The sequence below is a fragment of the Notamacropus eugenii genome, chromosome 5 (assembly GCF_028372415.1).
Source record: "Notamacropus eugenii isolate mMacEug1 chromosome 5, mMacEug1.pri_v2, whole genome shotgun sequence".
NCBI lineage: Eukaryota > Metazoa > Chordata > Mammalia > Diprotodontia > Macropodidae > Notamacropus > Notamacropus eugenii.
In genome coordinates this window covers 36,107,928-36,132,657 of record NC_092876.1, presented here as the reverse complement: position 1 = coordinate 36,132,657, position 24,730 = coordinate 36,107,928, and the positions used below count along the sequence as shown (strand labels likewise).

The following is a 24,730-nucleotide window of genomic DNA, read 5'->3' as shown; positions in this document are numbered from 1 at the left end:
ACAAGCAGAAAGATAGCCACACAAGCAGCTAAGTGTCTGATACTGAATTTGAACTCAGAACCTCCATACTCCTGGTCCAGCTCTCTCTCTCTCCACTGCATCATCTAATGACTTGGGTGTTGAGAGCATACATTAACTCATATTATATAAAGGTAAAAGTAAACAAGAGTGAATCGGTAAGTAAAGAATTCTGACAGGGAATGTGTAGGAAAGAGTAAAAAGTAATGATACTTTAATGAAATTAAACTGATTTCCCATTGTGCCACTAATTAACCAAATGAGTATCCAATCCCAAAAGACAGAGGATTCCAATCCAAGACCAAAAAACAAAAATTAGCAGAATGGGGAGAAAAGCGATTATACTGAAAATGCAATCTGTATTCACTCTCCGTCTGGAGACTTCAATCTTCCATTTTTTCACAAGGTTACAGAATACTTATCAACAGGAAAAGGTGACATTTCTATAGAGCTTTGCAGCTGGCAAAGCATTTGACAAACATTATCTCATTTGAGCCTCCTAACACCTCTGGGAGGGAGATAATGCTGGGACTATTGATTCTCATTTTTTAGAGGAGGAAACTGAGGTTCAGGAACTGTAAGTGACTTGCCCAGGGTCACATAGCTAGAAAGTATCAGGGTTATTACGATTTGAACACCATTCTATTTCTACAATAACATGCTTCCTGACATTTTTATAACTAGACTAGATTTACCCTGAGACAGGTACGACAGCTTTAGTATCGAGCACATCCCTCTAAAGTGGTTCAATTCAACTCTTCAGAAAGTTCAATACCCTCCACCAAAATGTTAGGAAGTTTGGAGTACTCACTGTCTTCTCCTGGGCAGGGCATTCCTGGCTTCTCTGGGATGCTCGGAAAAACTGAAGACAAAGGAAAAGGGGTTAGTGCTTTGAGGAGATGAACCCTCCCTCTGAATAATCTGCATACAATTTGAATGCTCAAGTATTTCTAAAGAATGTTCTGATGAGAAACAAGTCAGTCTAGAAATGCTTTTAAAGTCAAATTCTGGATAACCTGCGTATATCTTACGTACATGTGTGCGCACACACATCCCAAATTCCATGGTTAAACATCTCAAAAACACAGGGAGGGGAGAAATAAGAAGCAATTGGGCTATAAAAGATTAAGGCACAGTATCTTTAAAAATATCCAGAGATTCTGGAATTAATCCTTAAAATATTATTTCTTTAAAAAGCATTTGATAAATTTCTTTTTCCTAAATCATCTTTGTCATCAGGTGCAAATTTTCCTTTTGCTTACATAATGCCATTAAAATGAATTATTCAAATACCCCCCCTTAAGGAATCTGTGATCTCTTCCAACCCACCCATGTCTGCCCATCTCTGAATCTTCTGTCATGTCTTCCCATAAATCAGATGATTAATCACTCATCAGAAAAAAGAATTTTTAAAAAGTAGAAGATTCAGGACTCTGAGATGTTAGAATCCCTTCTGCCTTCCCTTTCCCACGTAGGAGTTCCAAAGGCAAAATGGTTACGATCAGGAGGTTAGAAATACAAAATATCTTGGCCACTGTGACACTTTCCTTAAAAGAGTCCACAGAGATGGTTTGTGAAGCCCAGAGAATTCTGGAACACAGACTGAGAACCAGGGATAGGAGAATAAGTTTGAAGACAACAGTCCTATGCTTTGCATTGTCACAATCCACAACCCATTTCTAAACCTGCAAAGCTGCAATGTTAATTATGTTCATGAGTTAAAGATCTTCCCCACCCATTAAAAGGCTTGCCCATTAAGGAAAGTTTGATTAGGGAAGACTTGTTTTGTAGGAAGGCCCATACCTCTTATTAATTTCTATTGAGGCACTGGGTCACAGGGTGATTCATCCCAGCTCTGAAAAGTGTATTTATACTCTGAGGTAAGGTTTTATTTTGGGGTTTACTCATTGGAAGAGTTTGTTTGGCCAGCTGAGACTCCCTCGGGCTTTAGAAACCCATGTTGGGGCTACTCTCTCTGGTAACTCTGTATGTATATAATGGTCAGACAGTTGGATCTGTCAGTTGAACTGTAATTATGTATTGCTTATAGTCAGACAGTTGGGAGCCCTGTCTGTTGATCTTTTTTCTCTGTTTGTATTTTCTCTGAAGTTCAGGGTGCTGACTTTTCCCCCTGAACTAAGTGATTAAAGTAGATTCTTGACCCCTCAAAAGTGGCTTTCCTTTTAGTAAAGCAGATCTAAGAACCTGTACAGCAGGCCCTCCTGTGAATGTGGGGTCCTTGCTATTACAAAAGCTGAGGATATGTGTAAACTAAAAAAATCTAAGTATCTCTATCACTTAATCAGCCAATAAGTATTTATAAAGGGCCTGCTATGTGCGGGTACTATTTTAGGTACTGGGTGTGCAAAGGAAAGCAAAAGACAGTCCCTGCCCTGCTCACACTCTAGTGGAGGAGACAGTAAGCAAACAGCTATGTACCCACAAGCTATATACAGGATAAATATGTGTGTGTTTGTCCTTCGTTGCCAAAGAAGACCACGCCATCAGAGAAATGATGACATGACTTGCACTTGACTTTGTTTTGAGTGAGGGAGGGCTGTGCAGCTCACCAGCCTTCCTTCTCCTCCAGGGCCATCTGAATCCAGTGACCAGATATCCATCAGGATGATTGGAGATGATCCAGGATGAGGCAATTGAGGTTAAGTGACTTGCCCAAGGTCACACAGCTAGTGAGTGTCAAGTGTCTGAGGTGAGATTTGAACTTGGGTCCTCCTGAGTCCTGCACTGTTGCTCTATCCACTGTACCACCTAGCTGCCCCTACAGGAGAAATAGGAAGCAATCAATGGAGGGAAGGCACGAGAATGAAGTAGGATTGGGAAATGCTTCCTATCAAAGGTGGGATTTTTGCTGGGACTTTAAGGAAGCTGGGAGGTAGAGAATGAGAAGGGAGAGCATTGTAGGCTCTGGAGGCAGCCAGAAAAAATCCTCCAAGTCAAGAGATAGAGGCTCTGAGAATCAACCAGAAGACTCGGGAGGGGAAAGAGGATACAAAAGACTGAAAGAGGAAGACTTGGTTATGAAGGGTTTTAAACACTAGATGTTCTTTTTGATCTTGGAGACAAGAGGAAGCCACTGGAGTTTATTGAATGGTAGAGGGGGTTGACATGATCAGTTTTGTGCTTTAGGAAAATCACTTTAGTAGCTGAATTGTGGGTGAATTGAAGAGGGTAGAGATTTGAGGCAGGTAGTTCCATCAGCAGGCTGTTACAATAGTCCAGGAGTGAGGTGACAAGGGGCTGCACTGGAAGGAGGGGGATGTGGCAGTATTAGAGGAAAGAAGGGGGCATCAAAAGATGCTGCAGAGGTGAAATCAACAGAATTAAGCAATAGATTTGCTCTGGGGAGGGTGGGGTGAGAGAGAGGGAGGAATCCAGGATGATTCCCAGGTTGTAAGTTTGAGGGACTGGGAAAATGGTGTTGCCCTCTACAGTAATAAGGAAGGTGGTAACAGGATGTAAGGAGAAAGATAGAGTTCAGGCTTGGACAGGTTGGATTTAAAATGTCAACTGGACATCATAGGTAGCTGAAGACATAAGACTAGAGGTTAGGCATGGATAAACAGATTTATAAATCATTAGTACAGACACCATCACTGAATCCATGGGAACTAATGAGACTGCCAAGTGAAACAGCATAGAAGAAGAAGAGGGCCCAGAACAGAACTTTGTGGCACATATGACTTGGATGAAGGTCCATTAGGAGACAGTTAAAGAGCAGTCTGATAGGTAGAAGGAGAACCAGCAGAGATGAATGTCCTGAAAACCTAGAAAGAAGATAGTAGCAAGAAGAACAGGGTAATTACCAGCATACCAGACTACAGAGAGGCCAAGGGGGATGAGGATGGAGAAGAGGTCATTAGATGTCACAATGAAGACATTACTGGCAACTTTGGAGGGAGTTTAGGTGGAATAAAGAGGTCAGAAGTCTACACTGTAGAGAGTAAAAAGAGGAGAAGCAGATGGTCTTCCCAAAGAGTTTGGCCACAAAAAGCAGGAGAGATATAGGATGAGAGTTAGTGGGATGTAGCAAGTGATGGGTTTTGTTTTCAAGATTTGGGAGACATGGTCATGTTTGTAGGCAGCAGACCAGCAGACAGGGATTGAAAGATGAATGGGGATAACAGGAGTGGTCTGCTGGAGAACACGGAATGGAAAAGAGGTAGAGGGGTTATCCTTTGTAAGGGGAAGGGGTATAGGACAGAGGTGAAGGAGGAAAGAGTGGAAGAGGGGGTATGGGTGTTTTTGGATGAGAAGGGAGAAGAGGGAGTTCATGGCAAATGGCCTCGATTTTTTTTTTTTCAGCAAAATTCAAGACAAGATTCTCAGCTAAGAGAGTGGTGGGAGGGGGAGCGTTGGGAGCTTCATGGTTGTTAGTCATTTCAGTTCTGTATGACTCTCTACAACACCATTTGGGTATTTTGGCAAAGATATTAGAGTAGTTTGTCATTTTCTTCTCCAGTTCATTTCACACATGAGGAAACTGAGGCAGACAGGGTGGAGTGACTTGCCCAGGGTCACACAACTACTAAGTGTCTGAGGCTGGATTTGAATTCAGGTATTCTAGACCATCCACTGCACCACCTAACTAGGAGGTTTGAGAAAGGATGAAAAGGTTTAGAAGAGCCGGTGCAAAGAATGAGATAGTGAGTTGATAAGGGAGGTATAGAAGGATTACCTAGATGAAGAAAGAGCCCAGCAGGGGTTATATAACATAAATCTCTAAAAGATCCAGGGAGAATGGTAGCATGATATTCTCTACCTTTGTTGAGCATGTATATAGGAAGGCGGGCAGTGGATGGTGGAAGCAATCCAAGGCTAAGGAATGGCAGGGCATAATGGGGAACATGATAAGGGACTCAAGAGAAGACAGTGTTGAACTCAACTGGTTCACCAAGGGACCAAGAAGGGGAAAAGAAGAGAGTGGTTGGTGCAGAGGCAATAACCTTGGAAGAAAAGGGAGGGAGGAATCAGAGGTTGCAGTGTGGACAAAAAACAGGGTTAGGTAAGAGAAGGCAGAAGAAGAAGCAGAAAGCCAATAGATTTAGTCAGATAATTTCTAAGTTCATGAACATGGAGGTGGTATATTTTTAGGTGATAGAGAGATCAAGGGTATGACTATCTTTGTGCGTGGCTAAGGTGGGGTGGAGGAGTAAGGTCATGAAAACCAAGTAGGAATTGAGAGGTTAGGGTATTCAAAGGAATCTCAATACGTTGGTTGAAATGCCCTAGGAGGAGAGTAAGATTTGGGGAAGAGAGAAAAACTGAGCCATGAACTGAACTCAATGAGGAAGAAAGGTGGAGCGTACTGGAGTTTTGTAGACAACAGCTACCAGAATTTTGACTGAGTGGTAGAGTGGACAGAATGAACCTCAAAGTAGGAGAAGTAACCAAGTGACAGTGGTGGAAGGAGAACCAGGAAGTGGCAATGGGAAGCAAGGAGTATTCCAAGTGCCCTGCCTCAATCGGTGAGGGCAGTGGAATGAAAGTGCAGCCAATGCTGGAAATCAGGTCTCAGGGAGAGTCACAAAATGGAAGTAATGAGAAAGGAAAAACATCTTTCTTGCCTATGGAGAAAGTGTTCCAGAGGGAACTGTAGTGAGTAGCATTTTACTAGGACTTTGCAGGGTAGGGAGGATTGAGGAGAGTGGTAAGAAGGAATCTGTCTGGTAGTGTAAGATGAGGCAGCTATGTGGTGCAGTGGATAGAGTGACAAACCTGGAGTCAGGAAGACCTGAATTCAAATTTGGCCTCAGACACTTACTAGATGTCTTGATGACTTCACCCTGTTGGCCTCAGTTTCCTTCTCTGAAAAATGAGCTGGAGAAGGAAAGGGCAAAGAACCCCAGTATCTTTGCCAAGAAAACTCCAAATGGGGCCATGAAGAGTCAAACATGAAGAAGACAGGGAATGGGTTTGGATGGAACTACAGGGGTTCAGAATCACTGGAATGTGAAGAGTGTGACCAGATGGAAATCATCAGTAAGTGAAAAATTTAGAGAAATTTTCAAAGGACAGAAACGTGAACAATGAAGTTAAAAAAACAATGAACTTTCCCCACAGAGAAAATCTCTCTTCACACTAAATGTCTCTAATAGCTAATGATCAAGTTAATAGCAGTTTGGAATAATAGATCTGAACAATGAAAAATGTGAGGGCAGGATCTGTCTTTTTTTCTGTCTTTATATCCCCCACACCTTGCACAGTACCTGAAATACAATTAGACTGGACAGAATTTAGGTTCATCAGTTTGGAGAAAAGATAACAAAATGATGATATTATAATAAGTATCTGTAGATATTCCCCATCCCTTAAGAGTTGTGAAAAGGGCCACTGAGGGCAAGAGTCAGCATTAGCTTCTCCAAGCTGGGAAGCATAACTGGAAAGAAAAAATAGTAGGATAATCTATCTGAACTGAAGGATAAACCACCCACCTTTACCAGCATTTCAAACCTACATAGTTATTTCAGTGGCCAAGGGTTAGCCTGTCAAAGAGTCAAAGAGATGAGTCCCAGTTAAACCATTCTCCAAACAATGCCCTGTGAAAGAAGTCAGGAAGCTTAATTTCCAGCTACTTGCCATGAATGATGAGTCCTTCATCTCTATGTTGACAATACAGGCGAAAAGCTTCTTCCAGTTCCATCTGAGAAGATATGGTACATGGATCACCTAATGAAATGCAAAAAGAAGACAAGAGATATGACATAAACTCAGTGCCATATTTGATGCAGCCTTTCATCTCTGTTTAACAATGCCACCAACTTGTTTGATGTTATTCAAATCCAGGAAGGTGGAAGGAATTTTGGAAGCTACCTAGTCCAAACCCTCCACGAGCAAGAATCCCTATATGTCAAACCCACATGTGGTCTTTCGGGCTCTCCTTGAAGAACTCCAAGAAGAGGAAACTCTCCACCTCTTGAGGCAGCCCGTTCCACTTAAGAACAATGCTCATGATTGCCAAGTTAGTGGCATCCACCCTCAGCCATTTGTGTTCCTTGTTCCTGGTTCTGCCTCCTGGGAGGTCAAACCTAACAAGTAAAATCCCTATTTCACAGGACAATCCTTCAAATATTCAAGTCTCCTCTAAGGCTTCCTTCAGGATGAACATCCCCACTTTCTTCAGCAGGCATTTATGTTAAAAAAAAAAAAAAGGCAGAGTGATGAAGTGGACTGCCAGGGAGTACTGGAGTCAGAAAGGACTGGTTTCAAATCACACCTCTTGGCCACATCACCCAACCTCTCTGAGCCTCAGTTTCCTTGCCTATAAAATGATGGGGTTAGAATTAAGGACCTTTAAGTTCCCTTCTGGCTCTAAAACTGTGGTGCTGTGATCTTGGGGCATTTCACCATCCTGGCTGCTATCCAGCTTACCAACATCCTTCCTAAAATGCAGTGTTCAGAAGTGAACACACTACTTTTTTTGAGGGAAAGTTGGAGGGCAGTTTAAGATCTAGATATATCACCATCATCACCTGACACAATGAAAAGCCAGATTCCATTTTAAGAGTCGGCAATGCTCAAGGACTTCCAAGGCTTCAGAGCCGGCAGCGACCTCCAAGGTCAAGTCAGGTGCCCACATTTTACAGGAGGATACAAGCCCAGAAGGAAGAAGTCATTTGCCCTTGATCTACATAGCTGATAAATGGTAGAGCAAGGATTTAAACATGGATCCTCTGACTCCAAATTTAACACTCCTACCCTACCATGGTGCCTTCTCAGTCTAAATTCTACAATCCAATGACACAACCCTGAGAAAATGAAAACAATGTTTTAAAAGTATCTCTTTTTTGGAGGGGAAAATCTAAGAATGAATTTTAAAAGGAGGGGAGAATAGTCTAGATCCATAGAGTCTGGACCTGAGGATTCAGTCTTTGACTGAATCCAAACTTCACAGAACAAATTCTCTTAATAAAAAGATTTGTTCTGTAAAACTTAGGCTCAGTCAAAAAGCCACACCCAAGGGCCTAGAAGGCCACATGTGGCCTCAAGGCCTTAGGTTCCCTACCCCTAGTCTAGACCAATATTCATCCTGGTAGAAGATTCTTGTTACCCAAGAAGACTGAATGAAGGACTCACCTATAACTCACTGTCAGAGAGCCTACCTGGAGCTCTAAGAGCTTAGATTATTTGACCAGTTTTGGACAGCCAGATCTCAGGGTCACATCTCAAAAGCAGGTCTTCCTGACTCCAAGACCAGTCCTCCAAAGACTAAGCCACACAGCCTCTCAGTAGTAAATATGCCAATTGAAAGTGACTGGCACCAAATCACTCAATCCCATGAAACCCAAAGTCAGAGCAAAAATGTTTGAGTCTGTTGTTTAATGAACTATCCGACTGATGTCCTTTACTTTCCAGGGACAGCTGTGAAAAGGACACTCCAAGTGCTTCCGCATCCCAGGATTACTTAGAGGAGAAAGTCTTTGATCTGATTCAGATCTTTCCTGACTATGGCCAGCAGAGGGAGTCCCAAAAGAAGCATCCTCTATCAAGAGCACACCTGGCCCCAAATGAATGAAGGCACCAACAGATCCAGGAAGACATTTCAAGAATGCGGATGCCGATAAGCAAAGGGAACACCAAATATTGACAAACAAGAGCCAGGGAAGGGAAGTGTCTACAAATCCAATGACTGTGAACCAATCTAGAGAATCAACAGGGAACAGGGGAGAGAGAGCCAGTTCTAGAATCAGGAAGACCTGGGCTAGAGGGCTGCCTCTAATACATGCATAACGTGCAGATAAGGTGCCAACTGGAATTGGTAGAGGGAGATGAAAGAGAGGAAACGGGGAGGGAAGGAAGGAAGGAAGAGAGGGGAAAAGGATGAGGAGACAGAGAGAGAGAGAGAGGAAAGACAGAGGAGGGAGAGAGAGGAAAGAGGGACAGAGAGAGGAGAAAGAGAAGGAAGGAAAAGATAGAGGGAGGGAAGAGGGACAGAAAGGAGGGAAGAAGGGAAGGAAAGAGAAGAGAGAGGGAGGGGGGAAGGGAACCTTTACTTCAAATTTTTTAATCCAATTTAATTTAGAACAACCCTTAATTCAAATCCCCCAACAATCACATCAGCACACCCTTCCTCCACCTCTCCCATGTACCCCTACTCAGCCCAGTCATCCTTATACATTAAAAAATGCAGGTATTCCCTGTTTCTTAAGATCATTGAATTTACAGCCAGAAGGGAGCTTAAAGGTCATCTAGTCCAAGCCCCAAACCTTAGAGGTAAGAAAAATAAGGTCCCAAGAAATGACTTGTCAAAGGTCATACAGCTATCAAGGCAGTCATGGAAACAAAAGACTCTCAGAGCTGAAAGAGACCCCAGAGGCATTCCAGGTCAACTGAGAGCAGATTGCCTGAGGAGGGGTCATCCAGCCTCCATCCACTCATTTCTTCTTCAACAAGCATTTGCACTAAGCATCTACTAAAAGCCAACACTGGGCTGGTGATGCACATTAAAAACAAAAGAAAATGATACAGGCCCTTGAGAAGATGACACTCCCCTAGGCTGGGGTGGATGGAGAACTAGGTTTAGAGTGACAAAGACCTGGGTACCAAATTGTGCTATGTGGCCCTGCTTAACCTCACTGTGCCTCAGTTTCCTCTCCTGTAAAATAAGCAGCTTCTAGCTCTATATCTTGCTGTTATGACAACCTAAGTCAATCTAAAAATACAGGCAAAACAAAGACAAGGAGAAGCCTGGCATAGTGGATGAAAAGTCAGGACCTGGGTTCTAGCCCCTTCTCTACCACTACTGGCTGGGATACCCTGAGCAGGTCACTGCCTCTTGGTGCTCTGGGACAGAAGGCTCAAACTCAGATAAAAACGAGACAACTCAACATATGTGAGGATCCCTGCAGGCTGCATCTTGACTTGGAAAATCACATATTAACATTATGTTCTATTGTGTTTTTATTTATTTTCACCTATTTCCCAATTAGATTTTAATCCAGTTTGGCAGCACCAAAGTACACTCTTTTGCAGCCTCTGGGCCAATGATTCATTTTTTAATACCTAAAAGGTCAAAGAGACTAGACCAAAGAACAGTGAAGGGTAAATTCATGTGGCCTCCTGACAACCAAGGGGCAGCATTGACGGGGAGAGGTGGACTATGTGGGCTCTCCACCTTCTGCTCTCCCATGCCTCCCTGACCCTCTCTCTCTGTCAGTCTCCAAAACATCCACCATCGTCTGACTCTGGCCTCGCACCAAGTCGGTGCAGTATAGAGCAGATAGTCAGCAAGGGCAGGCTGTGTACCCATGAGCACCTGCGTATTCATAGGCAAGTCTCAGCCCCTCTGAGCCTCCATCATCTGTAAAATGGGAACATCCAAGTGGTCAGAAGTATTTCCACCAGTGGGTGGAGATCCAAGAGAATGGGATCCATGTAAACTCTAAGTATCTTCCAGCATTATTTCTGTAGCTCAGGGGGAATCATATTACAATTGAACCTGGAAGAGGAGGGTTAAAACAAACCAGACCTTCCTGCCAAGAGCTCACAAGGAAGGAAAATATCACTTTAATGAAAATGTGCCCCCCTCCTCCCATCATGAGGATGACAGAGCGCAGGAAATACACACTCCCTGAGAACTGTCACTGCTTGGCTAGGGGCCATCTACCAGGGGATGCGCAGCAACAAGGTTCCTGAGAGGTCAACAGATCCACCTCACTCACTTTACAGATAGGGAAACGGAGGCCTGAAGGGGTGAGTTACTTGTTCAAAGTCAACCGGACAATACACCTCAGAGTCAATATTTAGGCCAATTCCTTGGAGTCAGAATCCAGCAATTCTTTCCTTCACATGTAGCTGCCTCAACTTATCATGTAGTGATCTGGCTGCAATGCCACTGTGGATAGGGTATTATGACACCCAGTGGTCCATTGAAGCCAAGTTCTCCAGAATGTGGATGGCAGAGAGGTTACAGCTGGACAACTGGCAGTAACTTCCTGACTTAGCCTTCACTTTAAGTTTTTACTGACACCTTTAGAGGCAGATTGGTGGGATAAATTACTACACTGGAAATTAGGAAGACCTGCATTCCAATTCCACCTTGCAAAGTTACTAGTTGGGTGACAATGGACCAGTTTCTTAAGCCTGTATGAATCTCAATTTTCTTCTCCATAAAATGAGAGAGGTCAAGTCAATGATACCCAAGGTCTTCTCCATTGCTAAATCTATGACATCATCACCTCTACCTTTACATTACCTTCATCCAAATACATTCCTCCCCCTTCTCCCATCCATGGAACAATCCTTGATGACAAATAATGGAATGGAATGAGAGAGGAGAGGAGAGGGGAGGGGAGGAGAAGGGAGGAGAACATTTAGCACGAAACTCTGGGCCTCAGTTTCTTCTGCCTCAAAAACAGGTATAATACAACCCAAAATCACTATCTGCAGGCAGGGAGGAAGAGGCAAGACTGCCATGAGAAAAGCATTTGGCCTCAAGCAATCCACCATGAATGCAAGCTGTTATTTGCAAGGTAGGCAAGGGTTAGCTAGAAAGTCTCAAGCCTACAGAGCTCAGCCCTTCATAGAAGTAACTTGTGGTACAATGGATAGAGCTGGACCTGGAATAAGAAAGTTGTCATTTTTTTTTAGTTGTGTCCAATTCTTCTTGACCCACATTGGGGTTTTCTTAGCAAGGATACTGGTCTGGTTTGCCATTTCCTTCTCCAGCTCATTTTACAGATGAGGAAACTGAGGCAAACAGAGTGAGGTGACTTGCTCATGATCACACAGCTAGTAAATGCCTGAGGTTGGATGTGATTCTAGGACCAGCATTCTATCCACTGTGCCACCTAGCTGCCCCAGAGTAAGAAAGATCTGGGTGCAAATCTGACCTCAAGACATTTACTAGCTACAGGACCTTGGAAGAAACTTGACCTTTGTCTGCCTCAGTTTCCCCAACTGTAAAATAGGGTAATAATAGCGCATACCTCCAAGGGTTGTTGTGACAATAAAATAATTGTAAAGCACTTATCAGCACAATGCCTGGTACGCAATAGGTACTATAGAAATATTTATTCCCTTCTCCCCTCCTCCATCTTGTGTACCCATCTCAAGGGCCTGTGTCAACACCAACATCCGGCAACCCAAGAAAAGTGAGGAGTTACCCAGTGTCACCGGACCAGTGTCAGACACAAGACTGGAACCCAGGGCTTCCTAGCTTCCAAGGCCAGTTCCCTGTACCACACTGACTCTTCTATTTTTATAACCATTATTCCTGATTTCCTCTGGGCTTCAAGGTCCTTAATGCATGACAATCTCATGATCTAGAAACAAGGTCAGAAAACTTTATTGATGATATTTTAAAAATCAATGCAAAATGAATGAGCGTGGTTAGCAGTGCAGGTAAGCATCCCAGAATAAGAGCAAAGGTGCTGAGGAAGCTGTTTGAAAGCAATCAGTCTGTGCAAAGCCCTCAGGGACATGCCACGTTGAGGTATGGGGGAGGTTAACAAAAGCAGAGACCCATGGAAATGTTTGGGGGCATGACAGCATGTTGTCTGGGGTGCCTTCAAGTACTTAAAGTGCTTTCAATTACCTAGCTGGCAGAGATGACAGAATGCTGGGGCCTGAAGTCAAGAAGACCTAAATCCAAACAGTGACAATAGATACTAACTAGCTGTGTGACCCTGGGCAAGTCACTTAACCACTACCTGCCTCAGTTTCCTCATCTGTAAAATGGGAATAATAACAACAGCTACCTTTCTAGGGTTGTTGTGACCATCAAATTAGATAATACACACAAAGTGTTTTGTAGCATTATCTAAATGCAAATGAACAGGGTCATCACCATCTGATGGAAGAGGGGCTAGTTTTTCTGCTTATCCTCTGAGGGCAGAACTAGGAGAAAAGGGGGGAAGCTGCAAGGATTGAGCATGGAAACATGATTGCACATATATAACCTATATCAGATTGCTCACTATCTTGGGGTGGGGGGGGAGGATTTGGAACTCAAAATATTATAAAAAACAAATGTTGAAAACTATCTTTACATGTTATTGGAAAAAAATTAAACATTACTTATATTTTTAAAAAGAGATAGATGGAGGTTCCATGTAATGAAAAGCTCCCTAACAAGGAAAGGTTCTTCTCAAAGGAATGGGCCACTTTGGAAGGTGGAGAGTTCTCCTCTCCCCCTGGAGGTCACCCAGAGGACATCAGATGACCACTGGTCCGGTAAGCTCATTCTTGCTCACGTATGTGTTCGCATAGATGCTTCCTTAAGTCCCTTCCAGCTCAGAGATTTTGAGATTCAGACGCCTGTCCAAGATGGCATAGACTAGTCCAGTTGATGGGGGATTCCCCATCACCAGAGGTCATCCAGAGGAGGATGCTGCAGGGATGGGATGACCTCTGATGCCCCTACTGAGATTCCATGACTGAAAGACAAGGGAGCAGCCAAGTGAGTAGGTCATCATGGGAGAATGAGGGTTGTCTACACAGACTTGGGAAGGGGTCAGACAGTAAGAACTTGGTGCTGTTGTCTCCACATCAGTGCATGGAGGAAATAGTGCCCTCACCAGCCAATGGCAAGACTTCAACACTTCCACAAATGGTACCACCAGCTAATAAAGCTTGACAAGCTCCATTCCAGTATACTCTTGTACAGATGTCACAGATCTGAGTTACCAGGCAACCTTCTATTATTAATGTGGCTTTTACAAGAAGACTCTGGTGGGAAAGCAACTGTGCTGAAAAGCCCCACCTTTGCCACCTACTCAGTGCGTATATTTCTACTTAAAAATTAAGCAAACTCACATTGCAATTTAACCATCACCAAATCTTACAACTGAAAGGAGCCCCAGGGCCGTAGACACCAAGCCCTCCCAGAACAAAAATCTCCTCTGCAATGTTACTGAGAAATGATCAGCCAGGCCAGCATCAATGTGCTGAGACACACCCCACCTCCTGCCCCAAGCAGCCAGTGCCATGGTAAACTAGCTCCATCACCCTAAACAACCATAGTTAGCATTCATACAGTGAAACTCTTTAAACATATTGTCTCATTTGAGCCTCGTGACAATATGGAAGGGTAGGCACTAATATTATTCCTCTTTTATAGATGAGGAAACTGAGGCAAACACAGGTTAAATGACTTGCCAAGGGTCATATAGTTAGGCAGTATCTGAGGCTGGATTTGAATTCTGATCTTCCTGACTCTAGATCCAGCTGAGACCTGAAAGAAGCAAGTCCATATGATTTTGTGTCCATGAAAAAAAAAAAGATTAAGAAGCCCTGTTCCTTTGAGAAGGATTGTTTCTCCTGATTGTTCCCTGGATGCCATCCTAGACCTGAGTTTCTCTCAAGGCAGCTTAATATTACTGGGCAAATAACTTGCCTAGAGTCACACAGATAGTGATGGGGTAGGATATGAACTCAGGTCTTCTCCACTGCAGGTCTGGTATTCCATCTATTTTGCCACTCAGCTGCCCCAAGCAAATGACTGGACTTTCAATCATGAAAACCCAGACCCAGAAATCAGATCCCACCTCAAGAAACATACTAGTTGTTTAAAATGAGTGAACGAAGAATTTATTAATCACTTGCTGTGGGTAAAGCACTATGCTAAATGCTATGCTGTGGATACAAATAAAGACAATCCCAGCCCTCAGGAAGTTCATATTCTACTGAGAGAGACAATACACATGGAAGGATTCAGCTTTAAGTCCCACGGAAAAATCCCATAGTAGGGATGAGATAGGCGTTAATGTTTCTTCTTTAATGTAGGTTCCACTAAAAAAATCCTATCAGTTTCTGATATGGCCCCTTGGCAAGTTATTTGACCTTTCGAGGTCTCAGTTTCTTCATCTGTATAATGGGATCATAACAGCACCTTCTTCCAGGGTTGTGGGAGGATCAAATGAGATACTGGCTGTAAAGTGCTTTGCAAGCTTTAAAGCCATAGAAGAGTTCCATATGCTCTTATCATCATCAGCACTACAAGCTTTGCTTAAAGCACTATATAATTGTGGGCTAATTATGTAAGTCATAAAATCATAGGTTTCGAGATGTAAAGGACCTCAGAAGTCATTTAGGCCAATGCTCTCATTTAACAAAGTAGGAAACAGACCCTAACAGGTGACTTGTCTAAGGTCACACAGCTAGATGGCTGAGGAAATGGAATTGGAACACATGTGCTACTACTATTATCCAACTACCATTCTTCCCCGATCTATCCTGGGAAGTGTTAAGTCTCACAGATTTGTCGCATTAGGAAAACAAGATCTCAGAGCACAGTTAATGAGGACAAACCTTCATCATCGATCCATTTAAGGGTGATTGGCTGCTGCTGGTGTAAACTACACATCTCTCTCACTTCCTCACACAGTTCATCATAGGTCATAGATGCATCCAGGTTGGTTATCAGCATATCCCTGGGGGAGAGAGGAAAAGGAGAGATTTTGAATATGAGAATATTCCTCATTTGAGTCAGAGACTTTTCCTGGAAGAGAACATCGTCAGCACCTTCCAGGCATGCCACTTATGGTTCTGAAGTGTAAATCCCCAACACAAGTATTTATTATAATAACACTTTCCTTTTATGGAGAGATTTAATGGTTCTTCCAAATGCTACACGAGGAAAGACAATGTATTTGAAATTTATGGAGAATCTGTCTGTCTACACACCTGGGTGGTATGTGCTTATTATCAGATTCATTTTACAGATGGGGAAAATTGAGGCTCAGAGAGGCTAAGGGAAGTCAGGAAAGGTCCTGGCTTTGAAGTCTGCAGGTTCCCATTTTTGCCATTAAACTGGGAGTTCCTTGAGGGCCAGGACACTATTTTTGCCTTTTTTTGTATCTCCTGCCTTCACCCCAGTATCTGGCTCATAGAAGGTACATAAGTAATAAATGGTCGTTAACTAGTTGACTTGAACTCTTTGCTTCCTAAAGTTGGATAACAAAGGATGACAAGAAATTCCAAAGATCAGATGCTTGTGAGCTCTATTACCATGGGCACAGAGCCACTTGATGAACCTCACTTTCCTTAGCTCTAAAATGGGTACATTACTTGCAGGTTGGCTACATAACTTTGTTGTGGGGTTCAAATAAGATAAAAGAGAAGGAGGAAAACAATAAACCTGATAATTACAACATAAATGGAAAAATTAAAAAAATGAAGACTAGGTATTTATGATGACCAAGGTTGCCCCTGGAAAAAGAAGAAAATGAACCCCAATCCTCAAGGAGTCAGAACTGGATGATCCAATCATGGGCTGGAAGAAATCTTAGGCCATCCAGTCATTTTACAGATGAGGAGGAGTATGGAAGACTGCATTTGGTGTCAGACATAAAGGATGACTTTGTCATGAGGTATGTATGGATCACTTGAAAGAGGAAGGAGATTGGAAATGAAGGTGACTGAAAAACAGAAGACGGCAATAAAGAATTAATAATAAGACCACAGAAGGTACTCATTGGAGGAGACCAGTAGGGAACTCCAAGAGAGAAAATATCCCCCAAGCAAAGCCCTAGAAACTAAAGGGATACCCATCAATTGGGTAAGTGAACAATGCAGCGATGCTATCACCATGTGACAAATGATGAAAGGGATCGTTTCAGAGAAACTTGACAAGAAGAGACGTAAATGACCTGATGAAAAGTCAGGGAAGCAGAGCTAATAATACCATTAATAATAACAGCTGCCATTTATATAGCCAGGCACTGTGCACGTAACAAATCTTATTTACTAAGAGGGTTTCCATTTTAGTAAAAGGATACAATTATTCACAGATAATAATAACAATACTACTAATAATAAATAGGTAACAGTTATGTGGTGCTTATTATGGGCCAGGCACAGTACTCAGGAACTGGTGGAGGCTCTGGAAAGGGAATTCTACTTGCAGATCCTGGGCAGAAAAGCTTTGGTAGCTCCCAGACCAGAGCACAGGCCAGGAGAGGAGTGAACTCCTCTCCCTTGATTGTGCCACCTTGGAGGAACTGAGAACTTAGAGGTCACCGGAGTATAGCCCCCTCTTGACAAAGGACTCAAAAGTCAAGTAAGTGGCTGGGAAAATGCCCAAAAAAGGAAAAAAATAAGACTACAGAAGGTTACTTTCTTGGTGAACAGGTATTTTCTTCCATCCTTTCAGATACGAAAGAACAATGCATAACATCAGAGGAAGTCAAGGCTTCCCAAACCTCCAAAATAAATATGCAATGGTCTCAGGTCATGGAAGAGCTCAAAAAGGATTTTGAAAATCAAGTAAGAGAGGTGGAGGAAAAATTGGGAAGAGAAATGAGAGAGATGCAAGAAAATCATGACAAATGTGTCAACAGTCTGCTAAAGGGGACCCAAGAAAATGCTGAAGAAAATAACACCTTTAAAAATAGGCTAAGTCAATTGGCAAAAGAGGTCCAAAAAGCTAATGAGGAAAAGAATGCTTTAAAAAGCAGAATTAGACAAATGGAAAAGGAGGTTCAAAAGCTCACTGAAGAAAATAGTTCTTTAAGAATTAAAGCATGGAGCAGATGGAAGTTAATGACTTTTTGAGAAACCAAGAAATTACAAAACAAAACCAAAAGAATGATAATGTGAAATGTCTCATTGGAAAAGCAACTGACTTGGAAAATAGATACGAGAGAACAATTTAAAAATTATGGGACTACCTGAAAGCCATGATCAAAAAAAGAGCCTAGACATCATCTTTCATGAAATTATCAAGGAAAACTGCCCTGATATTCTAGAACCAGAGGGCAAAATAAATATTGAAAGAATCCACCCAATCACCTCCTGAAAGAGATCCAAAAAGAGAAACTCCTAGAAATATTATAGCCAAATTCCAGAGTTCCCAGGTAAAGGAGAAAATATTGCAAGCAGCTAGAAAGAAACAAACCGAGTATTGTGGAAACACAATTAGGATAACACAAAATCTAGCAGCTTCTATGTTAAGGAATCAGAGGGCTTGGAATATGATATTCCAGAAGTTAAAGGAACTAGGATTAAACTCAAGAATCACCTACCCAGCAAAACTGAGTATAATAATTCAGGGGGGGAAATGGACATTAGAGGACTTTCAAGGATTCTTGATGAAAAGACCAGAGCTGAATAGAAAATCTGACTTTCAAACACAAGAATCAAGAAAAGCATGAAAAGGTTAACAGGAAAGAGAAATCATAAAGTATGGAAAGGTAAACAGGGAAGAGAAATCATAAGGGACTTACCAAAGTTGAACTGTTTATATTCTTACATGGAAAGATAATATTTATAACTCTTGAAACTTTTCTCAGTAATTGGGTAGTTGGAAGTCTTATACATACACACATATCTATATATATATATATATATATCTATATATATATATATATATATATATATATATATAGACAGAGAGCACAGGGTGAGTTGAATAGGAAGGGATCATATCTAAAAAAATGAAATTAAAGGATGAGAGAGGAATATATTGGGAGGAGCAAGGGAGAAATGGAATGGGGCAAATTATCTCTCATAAAAGAGGCAAGAAAAAGCTCTTTCAATGGAAGGGAAAAGGGGAGAGGAGAGAGGGAAAAAGTGAAGCTTACTCTCATCACATTTGGCTTAAGGAGGGAATAACATGCACACTAAATTTGGTATGAAAATCTATCCTACACTACAGGAAAGTAGGGGAGAAAGGGATAAGTGGGGAGGGGGTGGATAATGGGAGAAGTGGGTAATTAGAAGTAAACACTTTTGGGGAGGATCAAGGTCGAAAGAGAGAATAAATGGGGGGCAGAATAGGATGGAGGGAATTATAGTTAGTCTTATATGACATAACTATTTTGGAAGTCTTTTGCTTAACTACACATGTATAGCCTATATTGAATTGTTTGCCTTTTCAGTGGGGATGGGTGGGGAGGGAGAAAAGCTGGAACTCATAGTGTTAGGAAAGAATATTGAGAATAGTTTTTGCATACAACTGGGAAATAAGAAATACAGGTAATGGGGTAGAGAAATTTATCTTGCCCTACAAGACAAGGGAGAAGATAGGGATAAGGGAAGGGAGGGCATATTGGGGGAAGGAGTAATCAGAATGCAAGGTGTTATGGGGTGGGGGAAGGGGAGAGATGGGGAGAAAATTTGGAACTCAAAATTTTGTGGAAATGAATGCTGAAAACTAAAAATAAATAAATAAACATTAAAAAAGGGGGAAAAAATGACCTTTTGATATTAGAGCAGGCAGGATAATAACCCTGGGAGAAATGCGCTTGGCTTTGTTTAGGATTTGTTTCATCATCAAAGAGGGAGGCAATCCCAGGAAGGAAACTCCCTTCCCACTGCTTACATTCTCAGACACCTGCTCTGAGCACTAGAAGGTTAAGTGACTTGGCACTGAACCACAAAACCACTAAAGGTCAGGAATAGGCCTCCAATATAGAAAATCTTGGCTACTGTCAAACATCTCAATATCAGAAAGTGGCCTGATTTCATTCATGGAAAAGATGTTGAAGAAGACACAATATGATCTGTTTTGCTGTTTCACCCTAGGGACCATGGGACCTATGTAGAGTGCTCGCTGGGCCTGGAATGAGGAAGGCGCAAGTTCAAATCCAGCCTCAGACAATAACTAGAACTGTTGGCCTCATTTTCCTCAACTACAAAAGGGGGTGTAATAATAACACCTATCTTTCCCAGAGTTGTTAGGAGGATCATATAAGGTATTATTTGTTATACACTCACACACACATATATTATATATACGTGTGTATATATATATATATATATATATATATATATATATATATATATATAACTATAGATATAGAAGCTACATAAATGCTCATTCCCCTCCCTTAACTTGCGTTACTTGAAGCCAAAATCTTCCACAGATGTTATCTCCCATTATTAGAATGTGAGCTCCTTGAGAATAGGGACTTTTCTCCAATGTTTTGTACACAGTAGGTGCTTAATCAATGTCTCATTCATTTTCATTCCCAGTCCAGTTCTCTATCCTCAACCCCCACCCATCCTGCTTCTCATTAATCCCACTATACAGAGGAGAAAACTAAGGCTCAGTTAAGTCAGTTTCTTCCTGGGTGTGTTTGTCCTTCGTTGATGAAGAAGACCATGCCATCAGAGAAATGATGACATGACTTGCACTTGGCTTTGTTTTGAGTGAGGGAGGGCTGTGCAAGTCACCAGCCTCACTTCTCCTCCAGAGCCATCTGAATCCAGTGACCAGATATCCATCAGGATGACTAGAGATGATCCAGGATGAGGCAATTGGGGTTAAGTGACTTGCCCAAGGTCACACAGCTAGTGAGTGTCAAGTGTCTGAGGTGAGATTTGAACTCAGGTCCTCCTGATCCCTGCACTGGTGCTCTATCCACTGCACCACCTAGCTGCCGCATCTCAGTGAATAGAGTGCTTGACTAGGAGTAAAAGAAAAAAACCAAATCCCCAAACACCTGGTTCAAATCCCACCTCAGACTTCTTCCTGGGTAAAAAGAATTTGAAGGACAATAAATAGAGCAGAAGAGAAACTAAAGAGGACAGAGCCATGAGTGGAAAATGCAAAAAGGCAAAGTTGGCCTAAGAGTGAGGGAGAGCTGCCCCAGAGCAGACTGGGGAGCCATGCTAGCTGCCCCAGAGCAGACTGGGGAGCCATGCTTGCTGCCCCACTGAAGGTCTTTGAGGTTGGCTGATCACCTGCTGCTAGGTTAGAGTGTGGAGATTCCTTTGGCCAAAGAATGGGTTGGGCCAGGGCAGGGATTATTAAACTAGGATCCCTTTTGTTTTAATATTTTGAGAACTGTATTTCAATCTAATTGGTTTCCTTGGTAATCCAATGCATTTTGTTTTATATACTTATAAACATGATTCTGAGAAAGGCCTAACCTCTTACCAGAAGATCCAAGGGGTTCGGAATACATAAAGGTGAATCACGGACTAGATGACTCCCAAGGTCCCTTCCAACTCTCATATTCTAGGATCCTATGAAAGCAGGGCAGCTAGGCGGCACAGTGGAGAGAGTGCCAGGCCTGGCGTTGGAAAACCCTGAGTTGAAATCCTGCCTCAGACACTTCCTAGCTGTGTGACCCTGAGCACGTCACTTCTTCCTGTTTGCCTCAGCTTCCTCATCTGTAAAATGAGCTGGAGAAGGAAATGGCGAAACCATTCCATTAGCTCTGCCAAGAAAACCCCAAATAGAGTCAGAGTTGGACACAACTGAATGACAAAAATGAAAACGAAGATGAGAAGCTCCATCCCTTCTAGCTTTATGATGATTTGCCTGACAACCAGCCAATCAGAAGCAGGATCCAAACTCTCCTTATCCTGACTCTTTCTTTCCAGTATTCTATCTCCTAAATGATGCTGCCTTTCCAATAATCCAACTTCAGAAACACTTCTCTGGTACTGACACCATTTGATGCCCTGTGGTGGGTGCTTTCAAGTTGTGCCACCTTAAACAATTAGAAAGAAATACCCCTTGTCCTGAAAGATTCCTCCCAATCCCCCATTTATTCCAAGCAGAAACTAAACAGCATCAGAATTGCGTGGAGGTTTGGCAGACCCCCTAGTGGCTAAGCATCTGACTGCACTCCTCAGCATGGAGGAATACAGCCCTCCGATGGTCCACATGCAGGATCCAAGTTAAGTGAGGTGAAGGGGAAAAAGGATGAGTAAAGCCATTGGGGAGTAGACGATCAGTGGTTCTCCTTCATCTCAGCTCTACAAATGAATTTCTAAGACGTGCAGTCTTCTTCATTCAGAGGTGCCAGCTGTAAATGGAAACCCAAAGAGAGAAGTAAGCTAATCCCTACCTGGGTGGTTAACAGGCCATGAACAAAAGGAAAGAAAGCCACATCAAGGGCAAAGGGATAGAACTCAGATGGGATTAAGTCTGAGTCAATGTGTCTGCTTAAACGTCTGGGAAGAGAATTGTAACATCACAAGCTGGAGCTGGAGGGGAGCCCAGGAAGGTCAGGGAGGCCAATCCCTCTCACAGTAGCACCATGGAGGAAACTGAGGCCCAGGTGTTATAAAGGAGCATAGCTAAGGGGTGAAGCCTGATCTTCTGCCCAAAGAATGTCCTGGATGGAGGTGGCGTGGATCCAGGTGGCGTGGAGCAGGATGGAGAGGAATCACAAGCCCCGGGTGGAGGGGGCAGTTGGACTTCTGCTTCTCTTTTCACTCACATCCATTCAAGAGTCTTTCCAAATTCAATAAAGTTCCCAGACACATTTGTGAAGCTGGGCACTGTGCTAGGTTCTGGTGCTTACATTCTACCATGGAGAGGTTAGGGGGGGAGTGGGACATGTACCCACAAACATACAAAGTAAAAGCAAGGTAACTTCAGCATGGAAACTAAATTGATTTTTCTAAAGCAGTGGTCCGACCATGTCACTTGATAAATTCCAGTGGTTTCCTAGTGCTTGGATGATCAAATAGAAACTCATCCGTTTCAAAGCCCCTCTTTCCATCACTCTAGATACTACTACCATCTAGAACTCTGATCTAGCCAAATTAGTCTTGTACTGTCTTGTTCACATACAATACTCATCTCCCACCTCCATGCCTTTGAACTGCTTCCTGGTCCCATGCCTGGAATGCCCTCTCTCCTTACTTCTTTACCTCAGAGTCTAGCTCTTCCTTTCTGCACTATCTTCTACACAAACATTTCCTTATTCCCCTATTATTGCGCTCCTTCCCAAGCTACCTTAGATTTAACAGCTTTGTATATATTCATCTTTATTCATTTAATATTTATGCTAGCTATAGTTATAAAAACTTCTATTTTGTCTTTGCATCCTTAGTTCCTGGCCAATTTGTCGTTGCTACTGAGTCTTTTCAGTCATATCTACCTCTTTGTGACGTCATTTAGGGTTTTCTTGGCAGAGATACTGCAGTGGTTTGCCATTTCCTTCTCCAGCTCATTTCACGGATAAGGAAACTAAGGCAAACAGAAATAGATGACTTGCCCAGGGTCACACCGCTGGTAAGTGTCTGTGGCTGGATTTGAACTCAAGGAAATGAATCTTCCTAACTGTGCCACATAGCCACAGACTAGTCAATGAAGATGCAAATGCTAGAGCTAAATTTGAGGAGAATAGGCAGAAAATCACATCCTAAGTGTACAAAGACGCTTCGTTTCTTTGTTTAGACCCATAATTCCATGAGAATAAGGAATCAGGAGGGAAACTCCCCCCTTTAATAGTCTTTTTCAGGGCATTTCCAGGTTGAGCAACTAGCCCAGGATCATTCATTCATTCATTCAGTTAATCAATCAACATTTATTAAGCACCAACTAAGTTCCAGGAATGCAAAAAGAAGCAAAGGAAACTCCCAGTCCTCAAGGAGCTTACAATTTATAGGGGAAAATGATATGCAAACAAGTATACTCAAGGCTGGATATATACAGGACAAACAGGAGATAATTAACAGAGAGAAGACCCTGGAATTAAAAGGGGTGGGAAGGCTTCCTGTAGAAGGTGGGATTTTAGTTGGAATTTAAAGGAAGCCAGTGAGATCTGTAGGCACAGAGGAGATCACTGAAGGCACCCAGCCAATATCTGAGGCAGAATTTGAACTCAAATTCCCTGACTCTGGAGGCCAACCCTATAATTTCTGTCATTCTGTCTCTCCTAACAGGGTGGTGGTGTTGTTCAATCGTATTTGACTCACCATGACCCCATTTGGGGTATTCTTGGCAAAAAGACTGCCATTCCCTCCTCCAGATGAGGAAAGTGAGGCATACAGGGTAAAATGACTTGCCCAGAGTCACATAGCTAGGAAGTATCTAAAACCCTCCTAACAGTGAGGGTGGTCCAAAAGGAGAATGAGCCGCCTCAGGAAATTATCAGCTGCCTGGAGGTCTTTGGGCAAAGGTCCAGAAGGTCCACTTGGCTGCTATGATACAGAAAAAACTCACTTGTTCATGTATTCCCTAATCACATCCCCCCACCCAATCTCATGCCTCCAGAAGTTACCGGATGTTGGAAACCCAGTCCAGAGTCCTTAAAAAAAAGAAATGAAAATCTAAGAACTGAGTGATGGTGTTGTCCAGTAACAGAGAAAGTTATCAGGAAAGAATCGTTATCACCTCTTACCAGAGGACCGATGGAGAAGATTATAAAAACCTTAGCACAGTGCCTAGCACATAGTAAGCTTTTTATAAGGGTTAACTTAGTATTATTATTAGTTTATGGTGAGCCCCATCAGATCTGCATCACCTGCAATTTTGATAGAGGTCCTGTTATTCGAATCATATGTGAATATGTATGCATGTGTGTATGTACATATGTATAGCTATCCCTTCCACATCACAACTTTCTCCACTTCAGTGTTTTACTCTGTCAGTGCTCTGCATAAGAAATTAGGTGGGAATTGGGGGGTGGGGGGGGGAGGAGTTTTGTGGAAGTTACATAGGACAGGAGAAGGCCAGAGGACAACATGAAACCTATAATCAAATACTTAACCCAATTTTCACAATAAAGTACTGTAAACACCCCATAAAAAAAAGAAAAAATTTAGACTTCTTCTCTGAGATAAAGGGTGGACCCAAAAAGCTTTTGACGATTTTCCAGATCCAAGATAGGGAAACTGAGGCAAACAGGAATAGGTAACCCTGGAGATGTGGAAGGGATAACTCTGTGTGTTTCTCTCTCTCTCTCTCTCTCTCTCTCTCTCTCTCTCTCTCTCTCTCTCTCTTCTCTCTCTCTCTCTCTCTATTTCTCTCTCTATCTATCTATCTATTTCTCTCTCTCTCCCCCTTTTC

The 24,730-nt window shown here is 42.5% G+C and overlaps 1 protein-coding gene across 3 annotated transcripts in view; it reads right to left on the bottom strand.

Annotated features, from left to right (window-relative positions):
* Positions 1-24,730, bottom strand: part of PRKCZ (protein kinase C zeta) — a 235,222-nt gene that overhangs the window by 195,474 nt on the left and 15,018 nt on the right. For all 3 annotated transcript variants that reach the window (XM_072608570.1, XM_072608571.1, XM_072608572.1), the window contains exons 2-4: positions 15,286-15,407; positions 6,616-6,705; positions 830-880 (exon numbers count right to left, since the gene is read on the bottom strand). In XM_072608570.1, coding sequence (XP_072464671.1) covers positions 830-880; positions 6,616-6,705; positions 15,286-15,407 — 263 coding nt within the window. The remainder of the gene's footprint in view (positions 1-829; positions 881-6,615; positions 6,706-15,285; positions 15,408-24,730) is intronic.